The 20,114-nt window shown below is 46.1% G+C and overlaps 3 protein-coding genes across 6 annotated transcripts; 1 reads left to right on the top strand and 2 right to left on the bottom strand.

Annotated features, from left to right (window-relative positions):
- The first annotated feature begins 7,163 nt into the window (after positions 1 to 7,163).
- On the top strand, positions 7,164 to 16,406 carry LOC108031930 (uncharacterized). Of its 3 annotated transcripts, none has more exons than XM_017105708.3 (6): positions 7,164 to 7,241; positions 7,703 to 7,839; positions 9,961 to 10,175; positions 13,184 to 13,424; positions 13,927 to 14,220; positions 14,282 to 16,406. In XM_017105708.3, the coding sequence occupies exons 2-6, from the start codon at positions 7,800 to 7,802 to the stop codon at positions 15,964 to 15,966; spliced, it is 2,475 nt and encodes an 824-aa protein (XP_016961197.1). In that variant the 5' UTR covers positions 7,164 to 7,241; positions 7,703 to 7,799; the 3' UTR covers positions 15,967 to 16,406. The 3 variants fall into 3 exon arrangements, with proteins under 3 accessions (XP_016961197.1, XP_016961198.1, XP_043951453.1); XM_017105709.3 differs by lacking the exon at positions 7,164 to 7,241 and adding an exon at positions 7,338 to 7,431; XM_044095518.2 differs by lacking the exon at positions 7,164 to 7,241 and adding an exon at positions 7,339 to 7,431 and having other exon boundaries at positions 13,220 to 13,424; positions 14,282 to 16,405.
- On the bottom strand, positions 10,303 to 12,325 carry LOC108031931 (kinesin heavy chain). The gene has a single exon (XM_017105711.3). The coding sequence runs from the start codon at positions 12,221 to 12,223 to the stop codon at positions 10,823 to 10,825; it is 1,401 nt and encodes a 466-aa protein (XP_016961200.1). The 5' UTR covers positions 12,224 to 12,325; the 3' UTR covers positions 10,303 to 10,822.
- A 50-nt stretch (positions 16,407 to 16,456) lies between the features above and the next one.
- Positions 16,457 to 20,070, bottom strand: LOC108031933 (ATP-binding cassette sub-family G member 5). 2 transcript variants are annotated; one of them, XM_017105712.2, is made up of 12 exons: positions 20,029 to 20,070; positions 19,410 to 19,563; positions 19,228 to 19,336; positions 18,973 to 19,163; positions 18,409 to 18,553; positions 17,886 to 18,351; positions 17,697 to 17,814; positions 17,550 to 17,643; positions 17,347 to 17,485; positions 17,100 to 17,291; positions 16,780 to 16,966; positions 16,457 to 16,718 (listed from the first exon to the last, which is right to left on the bottom strand). In XM_017105712.2, the coding sequence occupies exons 2-12, from the start codon at positions 19,467 to 19,469 to the stop codon at positions 16,605 to 16,607; spliced, it is 1,815 nt and encodes a 604-aa protein (XP_016961201.1). In that variant the 5' UTR covers positions 19,470 to 19,563; positions 20,029 to 20,070; the 3' UTR covers positions 16,457 to 16,604. The 2 variants fall into 2 exon arrangements, with proteins under 2 accessions (XP_016961201.1, XP_043951454.1); XM_044095519.2 differs by lacking the exon at positions 20,029 to 20,070 and adding an exon at positions 19,867 to 20,018.
- Positions 20,071 to 20,114: the final 44 nt, after the last annotated feature.

Raw genomic sequence — 20,114 nt, 5'->3', positions numbered from 1 at the left:
ATCTTGTTAATAGTTAGTCTAGCACAAAAAGCCTTTTGCTCTTTCAAGGGTATCTATAAGTTCGGCGATGGGTTTCCGTACAGCTCCGAAAAAGCCCTTCGAGTAACCAATTAAACTTCTTACATAGTTGGGTCTTCAGGTATGTGAGGTATGCCTTTTTTAGACACTGCCATCACAATTTCATGCCATTGCAAATGAGCAGACGAAGGCAACGAAAAAGCGGCTGTCAAAACTCGTTAAACATGGAATTCAATTGGTAGTAGGCCGCCGCAACCGAGGGAGGGGCAGGCGGAAGATCCGACAAAAAAAAATAGGGGGCGGGGCCGGGGTCGGCGTCGGCGTCAAACTCTGCGCATTAAAAGTAAATAGTTAATTTTTAATTGCTCACGGCTCGTTGGCGTTCGACAAAGAGCCGCTCGAAAACGAAAAGATCTCTCGGCATGCCAACATATTCAACAAGTATTTGTCTTCCCAAAGGTTAAATATTATTTTAATGAGCCGCGCAGAGCGACAGGGACTTCAGAAGAGACAGAAACCTTTTCTCCGCGCGGCCCCAAGACCGCAAAAAGGTCAACAATGTGACTTTTAGCGATCGCCAAATGCCGCCAGCCCGCCAAGTGGCTTTGTGTCATGGTTTTTGTGCCACGGCGTCGGCGGCATATGGTGGCACCGAGTCTCAGGGAGTCCCAGTCGATGTCTGGTGGGGATCACGGCGACGCCTGTTCGCAGCCGCAAGGGCCATCTGCATTTCCGGGCCCCTGAATTGCGGCAGATCGACGTTGATTGCCTGTTCCCACACGCACTCAGTCACGGCAAACCGCACGCACGTAAAAAATCAATTGAAGCAAAGTCGATTTCGGAGTTCGGAGTTTGAAGTTGGCCAGCCGAAGGCTAACACAATAACGAAACTAATTTTGATGCGGTTGTTAAATGTTGCCAAACACCTCGGCAGCTTAAAGTGGAAAATGGGCAGTGGAGATTTGTCCGATATGAAGATGTTGCAGACAATGGGCACGGATGGACTGAGGCACTCCGGCACCCTGGCACACTGGCACTCGAGTACAACAAGGCGTGTAATTAATAATTGATTGAGCCGCGTTTGCCCGCAAACAATGAATGACAAGGCAGCTGCAGTTGCAGTTGAAGAATTTCTTGGCCCGAAATGGCACAAAGTACTGGGTTCGGGAAATGTTGTGCAGAGGTATGGAGTTGAGAAGTGCCTCGCCAGGTGTGCCCATAAGTTTCCCATATGGCTGGCATGGCCAGCTCTTTGGCTGGCTTGGCAAACGTAAAAGCCACATTGCCAAACGTTTACGGCCGCAATTGTAATCACTGTTTGACCAAAAGTGCACTGCCAGTTGCCGCTGATTCACTTTTTATAGCCCTGGTGCATTCCCACCGCTAAGTGAAATTAATAAAAATCCTGACTGCACCAAAAACGTCAGTGCGTCTGCGCAATGCACATAATTTGTTTAATTAATTACGCCAACACATTTTCATTGCTGCCTATTGGGCAATTTTCGTTTGGCTGACGAGACACTGAGAAGTGATGTGATTTTTCACATAAAACCAGCAAAAAACCGAAAAAAACCAGAGACTCGCACTGAAACTATAACAGCCATTGAAAGCCGAACGGATTTGGCAGCTTTCGAAAGATTCAGCCATCGTCAAAGTGGAAGTGGATGTTGTGGATGCTGCTGCTGCTGCACTGATGTTGCTGCCGTGTGCTGCTCATGTTGCTGCTGCATCGGCAACATTCTCAGCTTGCGCCAAGGCCATTGGCGTTCTGTCTGCATACGCTGACTCAAGATCTGGTACTGATGGTACTGAGGATCTGCAGCGATTGGTGAGCGGCGAGTTATGGCCGCATCTGGCGGAGATTCTGGCCAGAAATGCTAGCCGATCAAAGTTCGATGCGGATCGAGAGGAGTAATGAGTAATTCACACCGGGCCAGGCATTGCCAAACTTGCCAGCGATTGTGGAACAATTAACCAATTTGCTTCGGCTCAATAAAGTCAAAGCGGACATTAAGCGAATTTATAAAAAAGAAATACCCAGTCTGCAGCATCAAAACTATCATCATCATCATCATCGGCGGATGCTGATGCGAGTGGCAGCCATGGGAAAGAGACTCTGAGCTGGAAAAGTGTCGAAGCCGACAAACCCCAAGGACGCGGGCTTATAAAACAAATAAAGCGAAATGTATTATACAAAATATTACTTACCCTTACCGCAGTTTGACATAAATGCCAATTTAAATGCTGAAAAACGCATAAATCAGCGACGACCGAAGCTCTCGGGCTGTTGCTGTGGTGCACTTGGCGAAAACTACCCCTGCACTAATAAATAAAAAAGGAGAAGAGCCATGTTTTATAAAGTAAAGGATTCTTGGGTGATTTTGTAGCGATTCCCATGGTTCTGAACAGCATCTATAATTTTAAAACTGGTTATTCTTCACCCTATTTATAAAATAAACCCTCTTAGGAAGTACTCTATAGCTGTGTTACTTTTTTCCGAGTGCAGTTGCTGTTGTGTCGCTGGCTGTTGCTGCTGCTGCTGCCCGATGTTGCTGTTGTGCTGGCGTTGTCGTCGTGTTTTTGGCAAACAAACGATCAGCAAGTGGCGCTCCTCAAAACGTTTTTGTGCAATAATGTTTGCGGGCGAAGTGAAGAAGACCCAACGCTGGGCAGAGTTTAGGAAAAGGTAATGTTGCCGCTGCTGCTGCTGCCTGTGCAGGGTGACAAAAGTCGCCGTCTAATTGAATTAACATAAAATAAAAGTAGTCTTGCAAAGCGCAAGCCCAACATCCTGGTCAGCTTACCAGCCACTTGGCATTTGGCTCAGAATCGCCGGCCAGAAGAATCACGAACAATGAAGACTGAGCGGCGGAAAGCTCATTAACATGATTACAATGAAGACTCGGCTGCATAATAATTCACACATATTCCAGCATTACGAAAAGTGCATTTGTATGGGCATGCAATTAGTCACAGAGACCGCAGCATCTGCAAGTTGGAGCGCCGGATTCTTTACCGCCCGTTACGCTCCACCCTCTGCGTCCGTCCCATTCATTCCCATAATTTACCAAATATGTTTTTCATTTTTTTATTATTTATTTTCGCCTCTGCCTCTATGTACACGGCATAGCAACTGCAACTGCAACTGCAAGACTATAACATTTTCTCACGTTTCGTCGTGCAGATTTCGGCACAAGTTGCGCCTTGGTGTGGCCGATCCAATGCCTGGGATGGTATGAGATCTTGGTTGCCAATTGCAGCTCGGTTCCATGGTTCCATCGCTCCACGGCTCCATGGTGATAATGATGATGGTAGTGGCGAGGTCGCTGCATCTGGGGATCAGTGGATCGGCGGAGGCGGGCGACTAATGCACATTTTATGCAAATTTCGGCTGCGCGGCCCCGTGTGTTGGCTTTGCTTATGGCAGCTTAAGTCGGTTTACGAGTGCCAGTAAATGCAATTTAGAATGCTTGAATCTATTGACTGTCAATAGGCGCAGGTAGTAAACCTGTTTGCATTTATGCTTTGTAAAGTTTAATTCGCAAATTAGGTTCTTTTGTTCTTTGAAGCATCACATAAGTAGAATTTATTACTGGGAAATCTTTTTTTCAATTTAATGAAACATTATTTAAATCATGAAATGCGCCATGCTTTTCAACCTGTTATGCCTTTTTGGAAAGCCAGGCAAGTTATGGGCTCTTTTCTGAGGATGCTTTTAACTTAATTGCATTTAACGTTTATTTTGTTGGCAAGTGAATGCAATTTCAAATTTTTACTGTATTGAAATGGTTACAGCTTTACAGTTCGCTTTTTATTAGTACAAGCCACAAACCGCGTATAAACCCAACTTTGCATAACAAATGGTGATGCATTTTTACAAGTTGGGGAAGTATGTAATTTGGTTATACGACTAGCGATTCATTTTTAACTTTAATTTTGTTATACAATTAGGATGAGATGATTTCTAGACATACATAGCTATAATTAGAACATAATATATCTCTGGTGAACGAATCAAGTTCGTTGTCTAAGTCATTCGTTTTCACGCTGCTAGCGAGTGCGCTTGCAGATTTGAAAAAGTGCCACATCACAGAAATGCGTCAAATTAGCCTGGCCGTCCGCTCACCGACCACTGGCCACTGTCCGACTGCCTGACTGACCCATTCCAATCCAATCCCAGCCAGCTTTGGTTTCGCAAGCGGCGGCGTCGCATCCATAAAACTGTAAATTGCACAGCTGCGTCTCCGTCTCCATTTGCGGCTGTCGCTGCCACGTGCAATCCCCGAATCCGAATATGAATCCTCACCCAATCTCAGCCAGCCAATGCGAAATTATATGTGTGTAAATGCATTTATATATGTAGCTATGCAATTTCTTATTATGAGCGGTACGCTGCAAAAGGTTTTCCAAGAGCTGCACTTTATCAACGGGAAAATCTGCTGGCAGCCCATGCTCATTGCTGCACAATTACTCAACGACCTGGGTTTCCAATTCCCGCTCGAGTCCCAATCGCAGTCCTCGACACTCGTTAGAGCACGGAGAAAAACAGCGCTTAAATTATATTATTTTAACTATTGAAACAATATTTTAAGGTCGAAAAATCCACTTTATATCCGTTTTCCAGATTCTATTCTTTATTTCTGTTTAGTAGTCTATATTTCTATTTAATATTTTTAAATTAGTTGTTGCCTTAACAGATTTTTCTTTCTGTGTGGTTGCCTCTTAGGCTGCACCAGCTTCTGCCAGGTTTCTGGCATTATTTGGCGCGTTGCTGGATGGATGGGATGAGATCGAAAGTCGAGAGTCGAGAGCCGCGAGTCTGCTCAGGCGCATCTTCAGCTTAATTGAATTTTCGGCTGCTGTTACTGCCGCTGCTGCTGCTGGTGAATGCATTTTCCACCGGCTCCCACACGTTGTGCAAATGCTTTCGGCACTTTTACTGCCAACCGAGCTTACATAATGAGTAAAAATTAAATAATTTACCCCGCCAATGGATTCTGGCGTGTACTTCGGCTTGTAGCTGCCAGGTGGAACACCGAATTCGTGTCTCTGGCGGCGAGCACATTCATCAATGTCAGGCGTGGAGTCCGAGGCCGTTCGAGCAGCGAATAGATGGGTATTTAATTGAAAGCGCCCGCTAATTAGAATCCAATCCGCTGAGGTGCTGTGTAATGCCCAGCGACGGATCGTGTCGGGCCTCATCTTCGGATAACAATTGGGATTTTGGATTTTTGGGACCTGAGACTTCCTTATTGCTGGCCTTTCCCACGCAGAGGGATCGCGTGAGTCATTGGCGGCACACACAGGAGTTGGGTACTAAGGCGAACAAACATTTATTACAAACAGCATTGCGGAGTATTGCACAATCGCAATCGGCAGCAAATTAGAAAGATGGCGGCCACTTCCCACAGCTTTTTGGCAGATGGCTCCACTCCACTCCGATCCCCTCCGCTCCAACTCCACTCCGGGTTGAAAGTCATCCTCCAGTTGACATTTTTTCGCCAGCTGCTGATCTGCATGACTTTGGCTGCCTGGCCTTTTTCCGGCAGGCAACCTCAACTTTGAAATGCCAAGCAGCCAGTTCAGTTGGGTTCGCTTCAGTTCCAGGTAACATGACAGCTAGAGGTTGCCTGCCACCATTTTCCTGGGCTGCAAATATAGAAAATCTAAGCAGCAACGCCCAAGATCCGCCAAAAGATCTGGCCCAAGCAGCAGGCGTGTAAATTCCCACACTGCAGCAAATGCCGTGCAGCCCCCGCCGCCCGGAATGCCCCCGTCCATGGGGCTCCGTGCCACACTCACCCATATACACATAACCGGATTGGCGGTGGCACCGCGACTTTTGCCCCGACATGGCAGCCGCAGCAGCAGCGGCAGATGGGGCAGCCAAACCAAATGACAAAGCCCCGCCACGGCTATGACATAATACCCAGCGGAAGATGCAACCAGCGACGAGCGAGCGCAGTGCACTGCAAAAAGCGAGATCCTCGAGGGCGGGCTGAAATGATAGAATTGATATAGAATATATACAACTCAGGAATTTTATGTATACATATCAACTATAGTTGATTCCAGCTTATGTTTATCTTAGGTACATTAAAAAGAGCCAGTATTTAAGAAATAAAGAACCATGTTCTCAAAATTCACGATCATGTTATTTATATTCCTTAAAAGGACTTTAAAAGAAAACACAGAGAATACCTATATTAAATTCTAAAATTATACATCGCTCAATCAAAAATACCTTTTCTTGGGTAATTATAAAATGAAAATGTAAACATAATCGCATAAGGAATTTAATAATAATTTAAATAGAAATTTGTGGGCTGTGAGTTTAAAAACTCTATTTCGCAACGAGCTACAATTTGCGTGCAGTGTTCAGCGGGTGTAATTGATGTGGGGGTCGTTGCTCGGGCGGGGGAGTGCTTGCCCATAATCATGAGCAGGCCCTGCGGCCAGCTGACGTAAGTGATGAGCGCCAGCGACTCCTGGCTGGCGGTGTATCGCGCACAATGCAGCTCGGTAAGTGTCATATGGTCACACGCTGCGTATACGTAATTTGCGTTAAGCATACGCCAGCGAGCCCCGACCAAACAAGCAGCAGAACCCAGAAGCAGTGGATCGCAAAACACTGAAACGAGCCCCAGACGACCACGAAGATGCTAGACGAAGACGGAACGCTGCAGTGCTGCTGATGTCGCCGTCGCACAGTGGGCCTAGGGTAAATAATAATGAACGAAATAAGGTTTAATGAACATAGCTACATGAACCGCAAATTTGCAAATATGTTATAGGATTTGCAAACAATTTTGTTTCAACAGAAACAAATTACTGTATTATGTAACAAATCAATCCAGATTTTAAGAAAATTTATTTAAGATTAGTTGTTTAAATATGGCTCCCTATTTTAGAGAAACCTAATTTTTTTAAATTTTTGTTGTGTACTCGAGAAATGGCAAAAAACTAAAGCTGGAGTATTTAGACCATTTTTGTAGATGACATGATTTCTTGCACTCAGTTCTGGACACAGTTTCCATAATTGTAAGCCCACTGTGCTCCACTGCTGCCGCTGCCTTGTAAGCCGCGCTGCGATGGGCTCCAAGTGGTTTTCCTTTCGCTTTCAGAAATCATTTCGCTTCGACAACGTGGACGATAAAGTCACAGATCGCGCATCGCGAGCCCGCTCTGCCCGCTGAACTCGCCTGGTTCGCCTGTCTCCTCCGGTCGGTTGGTGGTTGCTTTTCAGTGGTTGCTGCTTGGTGGTTGGTGGTTGGTGGTTGGTGGTTCTTCTGCCACTCTGTGCTTTTCCGCCGTCTGCCCAGCCAAGTGCGGCAGGCGCAGACGTCTCTCAACGTTTCGCTGCACCTTCTAAATGGGCTTTCCGTAGTTTTCGCACCTTGCGAAACACATTTCGTACGCATTTACATACAAGATCGAAGTTTGAAGAATTTTTGCCCGACGTCTGCTCATTTCCTACATGACGGACAACTTTTTGTGGCACATTCGCCATGGAAATGAGTGGTTCGACGGTGATGATTTTCGCGTTTAGTTAGTGAAGAAAAATAAAACAACAGAAAACCAAAAGTAACAAAGAAGAAAACATCTTGTGCAGCTCGGGGGTTTTGCAATCAAATCCCTTCCAATACTCATAAGATTTCTGGTGTTGTGCCCTCTTGTTTTGCAGTGCGATCCATGTGAAAATCGACATTAACTATCAGCTTAATTGCTCTGGATAACCTATTGGATATCATCCTGATTTGGATTATAAAAACTAATACACCATGTTGAGCATTGAAAATGCCATGATTGCCTTTCTTCTGGGTGAGTAAAATTATTTGTGAAAAAGGTCCTTGGAGGAAATTTATTTCTTTTATAGAAAGAGAGCATTTTTAAAATGGAATCCTTTTTATGTTTTAGACAGAAAATAAAGCAGTCCATAGGGACGTAACCATTTTTAAGACCTGTAAGTCATTAAATATAAAAGGAAGAAACTTTTAAGGACAAGTATAGCCAACATTTTTCGAATATTTCTTAAATTAGGGTCAGTGGACTAAAATAAAGGATCATTTTTGCAGGTCTGAAGGATTTAAATAAATTTCGAACAGTATATTTGTAGAAAAAAAGTGGGTATATAAAATTTAAAGGTTCTTTAATCTTAAGTATAATTCTTCTTTTTGTTAGAAATATATATTTTTAAAGTTATTTGTTTTAAAAATGTTCCTATATTTGAATTAGTGGGTAGATGATATATTTTTGTTTTTTACATATTATGATTTTGTCAATGAGACAACATTATTTACATACATCTACCTATCAAAATAGAGCAATAAGTAAAATTAAAATAGGTAAAAGAGTATTAATGGGTGAAGCATTTGTAAAAACGAGATATTAGATATCCATTATTGGACCAACTTTCCAATCGTTTTTATCCCATTAAAAACACCCATGCTCCGCACATTGAGCTTAAAAAGATGGCATATCGGTAAATATAAAAAATGGCATGCTCATTAGTTTTGGGTTTTCAACGTGTTTCATATAGAAACTCTTCGCTGGTTCAAGGTCCATCGCGAAAGAAATTAATGGCATTCAATGAGTTTCATATCGATCACATTTGAAATCCAGCGTAATTTGCCCGACAGCCCCCGCAGCAGGCCAAAATGAAGACAAGGCTGAGAAATGGCAATTACGGCTAAGAGTGGGTCATCAGCAAACATAATTACCATACTGTAAATTATATTTTCGGTATGGGCAAGAGTTTGAGTGGGCCAACGCCCAAAACAGTGGCTCGCGGGGATTTCGGCTGCGTGAGAGCTAAAGCCAGGCCAAAGTTTTGACCAATTTGTAGATTCACCTCAGCAGCCGAGCAATTGAAATCGGAATCGAACGATCTGCATGGAAAGGGGCAACAAAAGAGCTGCCTTGGATGCCTTTGCCTTTGCCTATGCCCCATGCCATCTGCCCAGTCATAGTTCACTGCCAAACAATGGACCTCTTTGCTGGGGAGGAAAGTCGGGCTCGAAATTCACTTGAATTAAATGCGAATCAGAGTCGGGTTGCCGCCACAGCGTCTTTCTTTTCTTCGAACTGTGCTGGATGGCTTGTTTTCTCTTTGTTTTGCATTTGGGGTTTCCTTTAACAGTTTTTCTTTTTCGGAGCTGTTTTGGTTTTTGTTTTTTGGCATGATAAATGGGGGCGCACTGGAGGATTATGCAACCTGCGACTGCAATTTGCAGCCGGAGAAGAGGAGCTTTGTTCTGCAGCTCGCCATGGCAATTGCACTTGCCTTAATTGCAGCGAAACCATCTTCCGCTGTCTAAAGAACAGCAGCTACACTGAATCAGAAAAAATATATGCAAACAAGATATAGCTATATAAAAAAAGCCATACTCAACAATGATACATTGTACAAACTCGGGGTAATTAGGCAAACCCCTGTCTCTGCATTGCTTTAAATGCCCAACGTACAGATGTACGACAAGCGTAATCCGTGATATTGATTGACTTGGCATTTTAATTGAGCGACCCCCATGTGACCACAAAAAGTACATATAAGTATATGCGATCATATATCGTCTGGCCAAAATGTTAATGATGTCGCTCGGAAGAGCAAATACCAATTGATGCTCCGAAAAAGTAAATAAAGCAGCTTCGAGCACTCGCAGAATCGAGCTAGTGTTTCCACAGCCTTGGACGGCAGCAAGTGCTCCGGCACACATAAATCACGAGCTCGTCTCGCAGTTGTAAGCGAAAGTGATGCGGCCCGAAGGTCACTTGACCACCAGGTCACCATCGGCACAAGCCTCGGCTTCAGCATCGCCAGCATCAGTTCCCACTAAATACCCATTCGTCTCCATTCTAGCACTACTTGAGCTGCCATTTGAAGACCAGTCCTAACCAGATCACGATTTCTGATTGTTTTTCACGTTGTTTCCACTCTTGCAGCGACGACACTTTGCAGCGGACACGGACTCGCACAGGCCCAGTTGCTCGACGAGGACGACGACCTGGCCTTCGGAAGACCATGGCCCACCTACAGCCTGCAAAACATGCCCAAGACGCAGTTCACCTGCCACGACAAGATCCTGGGCGGCTACTACGCCGATCCGGAGACCCAGTGCCAGATGTTCCACGTGTGCGTCAAGCTGCCCGGAGTGGGGGTGAGTGTTGTTGTGCCCCGGTGCAAGTGCTTCTGGTTGAGATCAAGGCAGCAGTGCATGTACCGAATAGCTATGAGTAGTCATATATATATTCTGAAAAGGGATATGCTTATCATTTTATTGCGACGATAAACTACAGGAAAGCTTCTTTTGGAGGAGTTTTAATGACCTAAATATACATTTCTATAGCTGTATAATTTGAATATACTCATAGATGCATTTCCGTTTTTTTTACAACGCTTTCCGGATGGGAAGCATCTTAAACTTAGTCAATCTAGAATTTGGAAAAATAGAAATTCGAAATGTGATAGTACTAATTGGTTAGGCCAGGGAACCCATCCACCTAAACTCCATCCCAGCCGTCCTTCCCGGTTTCACAGCCCTAAACTGGCGGGCAAAACGAAAGACTTAGGCAACGAACTCGCCGACAGTTATCGCTTCGGTTCCGTCGCGCCAGCTAAATGGCAAAGTGGCACAGCCAGATGCGCTGGGGAATGTGTGAGATGGCTCCGAATGGTTCGTGACTGGTCCGGATGGTCGGATGGCTTTGGCTTCGGATCTGGAAAAAAACCTGAAGCAGTCGACGGACTGGCTGACCTTTAAGCGGGTGATTCGTGGCCTCTTCACTTGGAGCCGAATGCAAAACCCTAGAGTCTGGGGTCTTCCACCGGGCTATGCGACTCTAACCCTTCATGCTCCTCCTGCATCAGGGCTGCTTTGCCCTGGCACCAACGATGCATCGCCTGGCAGATGGTCTCCAACATTTCGGACAACTGATGCCGCTGCACTTGCTCCTGCCGTTGGATGTCCACACTCTGCTGTTGCCACATGCCCTGGAATAAGTCGGCGTACTCGGCCAGCTTGTCCTGGAACTTTCGCTTCTGCTCTATAAGCTCCATGTGAATGGATCGCAGAAGATAGCTCTGCCTGTCCAGCTGGCTGTTCTTTTGGCCAAGCTGCTCCTCCAAGTGATTGTTATTCTCGGTGATATTATCTATGTCCCCCTGCAGATCCTGCAGCTTTTCGATGGACATCTCGGCCTCTTTGCGAATCCGCAGCAGCTTCTGCTGCATGAGGCTCTGCTCCGTCTCCTGGCAGAAGTCTCCTTCTGAGCTCATTCTTTCCTCTCCCGGATTGCCATCCATCTCCAGGCTCTCCAGAAACCTTTCCAGCTCCTCTTTTTGCTCCACCATTTCCAGAACCTTCTCCCTCAGACAGAGGTACCTTTTTCGCTCCTGCCTAAACATTTCCCTCCAGACTTCGGCTGGCAGACTGTCATTGGGATTCGGAGAGGAAGTGGGTGCGGGGGCCACTAGGTGGTCCCTCTTCTCCGGGGGATCTGCGTAGTTGATTACCACTGTTCTGCCTTCGCTGCCCATTATTTGCTTTAAAAGCCTAGTCAGTCGTATATTATGGTACCTTATGTGGGTCTTTGGATTGCTGGCTAGGGCCTGGAACAGATTCACCAGCGTGTCCAGGGGCGTCTCCGATTCAAGGGGCGACGAATCCTCCGCCAGAAGCTTCAGGTAGACAATTTGAAGCCTTCCGCAACATTTCCGCAACTGCTCGTTGTTCGCCTGCCGCACATGGATGGTGAAGATCAGGTGCGGACAATCGCCGGCCACTCCCACTCTGACCATGACCCTCTCCATGTAGGTAAGCACCTCACGGGCAGTGGCCACAAAGTGATCTCGGGTCGCCCGGCGATTGCCTCCCCTGAGGTTGACCACCAGGTCGTCCGACTCTCCGCTGAGCTGGACATACCGCACCGAAACGTGCACCTCCAGGTTCGTCTCCAACGAGTAGATGCTGGTGAAGAGTTCGACCAGGATGCGGGTGACCATGTCAGCTGGATCCCCTCCGAGCTCCCTAGGCATCGCGCTGCAGCAGAAGATTGTGCTGGTGCGTCCACTGAGGACCTGATCCAGCACCTCGCCGATCGCCTCCTCGCACACTTCGCGCTGCAAGTGGTTGGGGGAGGCCAGAAGCTTCCGGAACAAATAGACCCTCATCTCGCCGGGATGCGGCACTTCGTCTCTGTACTGCATGACATATGAGGTTCAACGAAAAACAATCAAACGAACGAGGTAACAAAAACGGGTTTTGTATGTCTGGCTGTGGCGAGTGTGTTTATGGGACAGAATGGATTTCGGCCTGTCAATTAGCCTACTGTGCACAATGGCCCAGTGGTCGCATCGAGAACCAGATCGAGAACGCTCACTTCACCTGGCCTCCGAAGCTTCCCCTGCGGGCCAACGCAAATGCCAAGTGGCAAGTGAAAATGCCAAAGTTTGCGGCAGGCCACCGAGTGCTTCTGGTTGCCGTGGTATTCAAGTCGCCTCACAAGGAAGCCACTGATTGGATATGGATATGGGCATCTACACTGGGAGTTATATTGATATACAACGAGATGGTGGAATTGCCTTTCAAGATTCTAACTTGTAACTACTTATTCTAGAAAGGGACTCCAATGAATCTACATATCTTTAGGGTGTAAAAAATTGCTGTATCCTAATGATTTACATTTGTTCATAGGTATTTTTGGGAGTATATCTTTCTTTAGATCTGGTACTTTAAACAGTAACATGCTTTAAATTAAACATTATGATTGTGTTTAATATATACGTCTCTAATGTCAATTTATTCTAATCAGGTATTAATCAGCTAGCTTACATTGAATTTTACGTGACTGTCTAAATAATAAGATTTAAGAGGTAACATAAATTTGGTAGAACTTTCAATGAAATTCTCGAATCATTATTCTTAGTATAGTTTATTTTTTGACAATTGCAATTAAAGCAAATGTTGCCCTAGTTTAGAGCGATCTAGTTCGTTTGAGATTTAACTAGCTATTCACACGATAGTGCAGCTGCTGCCTGGTTCTTGGCTGGTTCTTAATGCTTCTGGCTTAATCGAATCCACTTATAACTTATTGAATTTTGCATGTTGCTCTGCCTATCTAATGGTGCTGTTTTTGGTGCTTTTGATGCTTTCGCTGTCTTGCGCAGCTCCTTCACCGAAGAGCTAATCCGTTTGTCCAACAGGTGCAGGACTACCGCTTCCTCTGTCCCAACACGACGGCCTTCGACCAGGAGCTGCAGATCTGCGCCAACTGGGTGGACGTGGACTGCGACAAGGCCACCTCCTTCTACGACAACGGCCACCTGAACGATCTCTATCGCGGCGGGGACGATAGCAAATCCGCCAACGAGGAGGAGGCCACCTTCCACCTCCAACGCGCCGAAACGGGTGAGTAATACGATCGGTACTAATATTAGGAAATTAGGATAATTACTAGTGTTCTTATTTTTATTGATCCACTTACTAATTTACATACATAGGAACATATGACACTTGTGACAATTACTTAAAATAACTATATAAGTCACTATAATATTTTTTATATATAATTTTATAAAATGTTGTTGAATCGCTCATCCTTTTTTCTTCAAGTTAGCATGGCAGCTTGTAATAAATCCAGTCAGTTATTCGCAAGTTAAGCAAGTGTCATATGGCTGTAAGTTCACTCGTTCACTTACAATGCTAGGTTGTTCATTTTCGATTGCTTGATTCATTAGGTTGTTCATTATCGTTCATTTCCTGATTTTTCTCGAATGATCTGGTTGACTTATCGTATTGACTACTAACCACAGGTTTTTAGAATGATTATACCAAATAAATGCCTTTGTCTAGACATCAAGGGAAGGGCGTGACTTGGGGCTATTTCAACCACTCTTATATGTAATTGCAGGTGATGTGCGCCGCTCGAAGGAGAACCACAACAATAACATCAACAATAACAATCGTGGCGGGGAGCAGAAGCCACGAACCCGTCACAATTACGCGCAGACAGGTGGTAGCTCCAGTTCCAGCTCCAGTCCCAATTTGGAGATCACGCAACCCACCAAGCGACCCATTTCCACCTATTACACGCTGACCACTTTGGCCAGCACCAGCAGGGCCTCCACAACCACCACACCGACCACATCCACGACGGAACGCAGCTATTACAACAACAATTACAGCAACAATGACGACTCCAAGCGTAAGAAACAATAGGTTACCGAGATGCACGCCCCGAAAATTAATCACGCTCCCATCCACAGAAGACATAGATGATATCTTCAAGGGTTCCCACAGCTCGCACTTCTTCTCCAATCGCCACGGGGGTCGGGAGTACGATGAGGAGCCCTCGCGCCCCAAGCCCAATGACTTCTCGGATTACCAGCGCAAGACCACGCGGGTCACGCCCACCCGAGGAGCAGGAGCAGGTGGACAGCGATCCACGTCCGGTCCAAGTAGTCCTGTTACGCCCAGCACAGCTGCTCCCAGTACCACAAAGTCGCTGAAGAAGATCACCCTGCATGCCACCTTCAACACGGACTTCCTGGACAGCTCTCCGCACACCAAGAGTCCCTCTTACTCCGCTGTGACCACGCCACGTCCCAGCAGCAGCATCACCAGCCGCTTCAGCTTCGGCTCCAATGACTTTGGCACCCAGGAGAGGATTCAGCCCACCACCTACAATCCCAACAATGGGGCCTATCGCTTCAAGACCACCTCACCACCCGCCAGCTCCACAAAGGTGACGGGCAAGGGAGTCCAGGACTTCGATAAGCGCAGCAAACCCACAACGTCGGCGGTTCGAAAACAGAAACTGGGTCCCCAGGAGTCCAACTTTATCAATCAGAATGAGTTCGTGGATCTCTCGAAGAGCCCCAGGCTGCAGCAGCCCCAACCCTTCCAGGCGGTGCAGAACAAACCCAACCAATTGGAACCACACTACCAGCGACACAAGCCTCAGGTGACCCGAGTGGGTGGCCAGGAGCCGGCTCCCTTCTCCGCTCCCAGCTCGAAGCCCCGATCCTTCACCAGCCGGGGCAGCATCACGTACAAGGCCACCACCGAGCGCTATGCAGATCTGGAGCTGTACTATCCCACAACCAGTGCCTCCACGACCAGGGCGAAGGAGGCCTATACACCCACCACTTTCCGACCCACCACCTACAAGAAGCCCTATGAGCAGAGCTACCAGACGCAGCTGACCCACCGACCCACCCAGGCGGCCACCAAGAAGGCGGTGACCTCAGCGGCGCCACCAACGACAGCCAATCCCCACTCCACCGTCGACGAGGATGATGGGCAGTACCACCCGGAGCTGTACGAGAACGACTTCCCGCGCAATCGCATTCGCTTCCTGCGCAACCGATCCACCAGTTCCACCACCTCGACCACTAGTGCGCCGGTGGCCTCCATTTCCAGCCGGCAGCCACACGGCTTCCAACAGGCTCACAGTCACCTGAAGAGCCAGCAGAAGTCCGTCTACCAAAGGGAGTTGGAGCGGGAAAGGGAGAGGGAACGGGAGAGGGAGAAGGAATCGGATCTCAGCGACGAGGAGGAGCTCTTCAAGACCGCCCAGTCCCTGAACTTTGGAGCAGCCAGCATCAACAAGCTGCGGGCGGACATCTACAAGGCGGAGAAGACCTCGCAGCAGTACAACTCACAGTACAGTCCGCAGCTGGTGGCATCTAGTCCGCAGACCAGCAGCACCACTAGCTCCGCCACCACCAGCACCACCACTAGCACCACCACCACCACCCGACGACCAACAACCACAGCCAGAACCACCACCACCATTACCACAAGTGCACCCCATGTGGAGGCCAAGAAGTCGGCTAAGAGCAAAAAGGAGCAGCTGCAGCTGGAGAAGAAGGAGCGACCGGCTGGCAAGAGGCCTCCGCACGCCGACGAGGACACCAGCTACGATTACGCCTACTACGATACGGACTGAGCGGCCATCCTGCCCAGGACTCGCACTAACTACTTGCATAGCCACACCCATAGACCTTTTCCAGATCATATACCCCGAAATAGGTGCCACAGTATTTTAAAGAAGACAGTTCCCCCACCCAGACCATGCTTATCAGATTTTCACACACATATCTTACTTACGACCGCTTGACACCCATTAACACTCGCGTACATTCATTCAATCAGTTTCAGATGCGTTCTAATGAATTTCCATGCGTGTATCTAGTTATTTAAATAAAAGGATTATATGTTTAGTCGTTAGACAATTGTTGAATTGGAGCGAATTGGCAGCGAAAACCGTATCGAGGACAGGCCGAGGGACGTTTTCAGAAATTCCATTGAAGTATTTTGTCCAATATTCAATGAATTCACTACGAAATTGTATTAGTCTTAAGTTTTCTTGTAAATAAAATGAAATGTAATTCGTAAAGAACGGTTTATAATGTATCATATTTAAAGGTTAATCATTGCAGCTATTGATATTAAAAGGTATTACTTATTTGTTTATAAAACAAACCGGGTTATATTTAAATAGACAATTCGAGAGTGAAGTTTATTAAATTAAAGTACATCTAAAAGAAACTTAGTGTAAACTCTGCATAGCAATATTGGTATTCTTCAGTCCTTGAACTTCTGCCGAACACATCGCGGCATGGGAAACAAGTAGACCAGCATGTTGAAGGCGGCCAGGCCCACGGCGAACGCACAAGAGGCGGCCACATCGATGGTTTCCTGAGCAATGAATTACTTTAGGATTCGAACTAATAAACTATCTTGTGATCAGTGCACTTACATCCGGATCCGGCAATCCCAGTCGCTCGTGCATAAAGTCAGCTGGCTTGGGACAGATCACGGAGGCGGTGGGCGTGCAGTTGAGCTTCCGCGATTGGAAGGCGATGCTGTGCAGCAGGGAGGACGCGTAGCGCGTGTGGGTGCCCTTCGTATTGTCCTGCAGCCAGGGCTGGAGTCCCTTGAAGGATCTAAAGGAGGATAACAATTTAAATGAAATGTTTTAACAAGAATCATCTTAGAATCACTATTGCCTTAGTATAATCTTACTAAGTTCTGAAACCCAAGCAATGTCCTTTATATGAGAAAGGCCTTTGAACTCACCGCACAGTTCCGCTGGCCAATGCAATACTGATGATGAGCACATAAGTCACTGCGATGGCTGCGTTGAAAGGAACCTTGACCACCAAGAGGAAGGCGATCGTGAGCTGCTCGGCCAGGACAAAACTTGACCAAAGGGCAACAAACAAATAGGCAAAAACGATGCCATTGTTATACTTAACATCCAGCAAGAGACTGTAAGAAATGTAATATTATATCTGAAAACATTCCGCATGTGCCAATATCTTACGGATAAAGAACACAGCTGGCAATTACAGCGGACACCGCGGAGAATGGTATGGAAACGGAGTTGTAGGCAATCAGTAGAGTAGTTCCCGAGTAGAGTCCCTCTGGGGTGTCCTGCGAGAACTTTTTGCGCCAAATGGGAACTGCAATATGAGTTGGGATGCTTAGTAAGACTAGTTAACATAGCCACTACAAGTCACTACTCACATAACGATATGGTGGTCAGGATTCCGCAGCCGTAAGACAACCCCAAAATGTTGAGGATCATGCCGTTTTTGGTAAAAAATCCATGAGCATCGTCCTAAAGTAATATCACAAGTGATTTATACTTATATCTCATACTTGCTGACTTACCCCAACATCCGTGTAAAAGGCCCACAGGATGCTCAAGGCCAAAGGAAGTAGAAGCAAGCGCAGAAACAGTGTTTTCATGCCCACCAGGCCACAGGAGAAGGTTGAAGCCAGTAGTTTCCTTAAGAAGTAATTTAAATATTTATATTATAACACCAAAAACATTTTGAAAATATTTTTATCTCTACTTACAAGTACAACATGACCCAGACTTTCAGCTCCCCAGGCTTTCCATACGCCAGTGGCACCTTGCCAGATCCCATGTTATTCAGAGGAGCATCCGAGATGGGAGTCTCCCTAGAGAAGCGCTCCACCAACGCCTCGATCTGCTGGCTGGACTCCAAGAACCGATCGCGACTGCGGCGATCCACGGTGGACAGGCAGAGATAGTACATCAGGGGGTTCTCCAGCTGGGGACAGGGAAACCCGATGCCATGGAAGTACTCCAGCATGGCTCTAGTGCCTCCGGAATAGACCACTCCACCCAGGCAGAGGAACAGGGCTCGATCCAGGAAGGGAAAGACATCGGAACGTGGCTTCTCCAACGAAAGTAGGATTCCACAGCCCGTCTTCTTGGCCGTGTTGGACAGAATGGATATCAACAGATAGGCACTCAAGGGATCCAGGCCATGGGTGGGCTCATCCAGCAACAGCATGACTAAAGGGAATCCTCAATTATTTAAAAGTCCCCCTTGGTATATGAAATATATCTTACCAGGATCTCTGACCAACTGGATGCCAATAGCCAGACGCCGTGCCTCGCTAATGTTCAGGTATTCCACTCGCTTGTGGGCCACTTGTGAGAGGGCCAAATCCGCCAGCACTTGTCGCACCTTCGAACTCTTCAGGTAACCGCTCAACTACAAAGGGATTATTTATTATACGCCACTACAAATGAAAGCTTTGCCGCCATTGACGTCTTCTCCAATAATTGATACGCATTTACCGCATTTCAATTAGGAATAATACGAGTAGCGCCTTATACGCTTTTAAGAGGCCCCATATTTGTTTGAATGATTTTTTGAAAAAGTCAAAACGTAATTAGAACTTAACATGGAAAAAAAGTTGGTCAGTCTAATAATGGTATAAGTATTCATTATAAAGTTGTCTAAATATTAAAACAAATCATTATTTAAAATCCAAATCTAATGTATATGCTAGATTATTAATGTTAAATCTCTTAGATGTTATAAAAACTTTCTGCATCTTTAATATAGGTATTAACAATCCTTTTAGTGTTTTAAGAATATCTTGTTTTTATAATAAAATATATACTCACTATGGTGGGCGTGTAGTGAAGGGTCTGGGCCACCGTGAGACCAGGAACAAAGGTGCAGGACTGGGTGACATAGCCGCATCGCTGTTGGAACAACGCCTTCGAGAGGGGAGATCCATTGAGCAGCACCTGACCACGGGTGGCTCCATCGGCGCGTCTTGAAATGACATCTAAAAGAGCCCTCTTACCACTGCCTAAGAATGCACAATTCAATAATTACTTGTCTTTTAAAGTGCATTTAATAATATTTAGTAATACCTTTCGATCCCAGAATGGCCATAACCTCGCCGCTGTGCACGGTGAGGTTGACGCCTTTGAGCACCAGGGCCGAGTTGCCGGCTCCATTGAAACAGCCACCACCATCCACCTGTTGTCGGAGGCAAAAGAAAACAAAGAAGGTTTTATAGCAGGGGTTTTCCACGAGCCCGAAGAGAACCCACCTCGGTGGTGTGGAAAATGTTATGGGCTTCCAGTACGTAGTCGCTGCCGATCATTTTCATACCACCGCTGAGAGAGCTGCTTTCGTTTGTTTATACTTCTTGTGCTCTTCGAGCCTAAACTCTCTTCGTGGCTCAAGAGTGGCTTGGGTAAGAGCTGATTTCCAGTGAGAGGGGAGAGAACAGGCAGAGACTGGTTTATAAAGGGATTTACCATGTTGAAATAGAGAGCTAGAATGTGGCTGAAGCCAAGACACTCTTTTATTAAAGTTTTGGAAGTATTACAATTAAAAAAAATATTTATTTTAAAGCAACTTGTTTTATTATTTATATTATTTTTTAAAACTTTGGCTTAAAAATATATTTTTGTAAGCCAGAGATTAAATTGGATATTTCATTAAAAAGGAAACTTATCAGAGGAAGAGAGAGAGAGAGAGATTGGCAGAGAGTGTGTAGATACCAAGTATTCACAATATTGACATCATAAAAGATGTAAGACAAAGAAGATTGTAACTCTAAAGCTTTAAAGTAATTGTAATAAATTTCAACTTTTATTTTGTACTGTTTGTAAGAACTTTAGATCTTTTCTTGATATGATCAGCGACAAATGAACACTGCTAACCTCCGCGAACACGTCCAAACCAACTGAGCGCGCTGTTCCAACTGAACTGAAACTGCTGCTCGGAGCCAAGACCACTCCAATTGGTA

Source organism: Drosophila biarmipes, chromosome 3R (assembly GCF_025231255.1).
Source record: "Drosophila biarmipes strain raj3 chromosome 3R, RU_DBia_V1.1, whole genome shotgun sequence".
Taxonomy (NCBI): domain Eukaryota; kingdom Metazoa; phylum Arthropoda; class Insecta; order Diptera; family Drosophilidae; genus Drosophila; species Drosophila biarmipes.
This window is presented reverse-complemented; position numbering and strand designations above follow the sequence as displayed.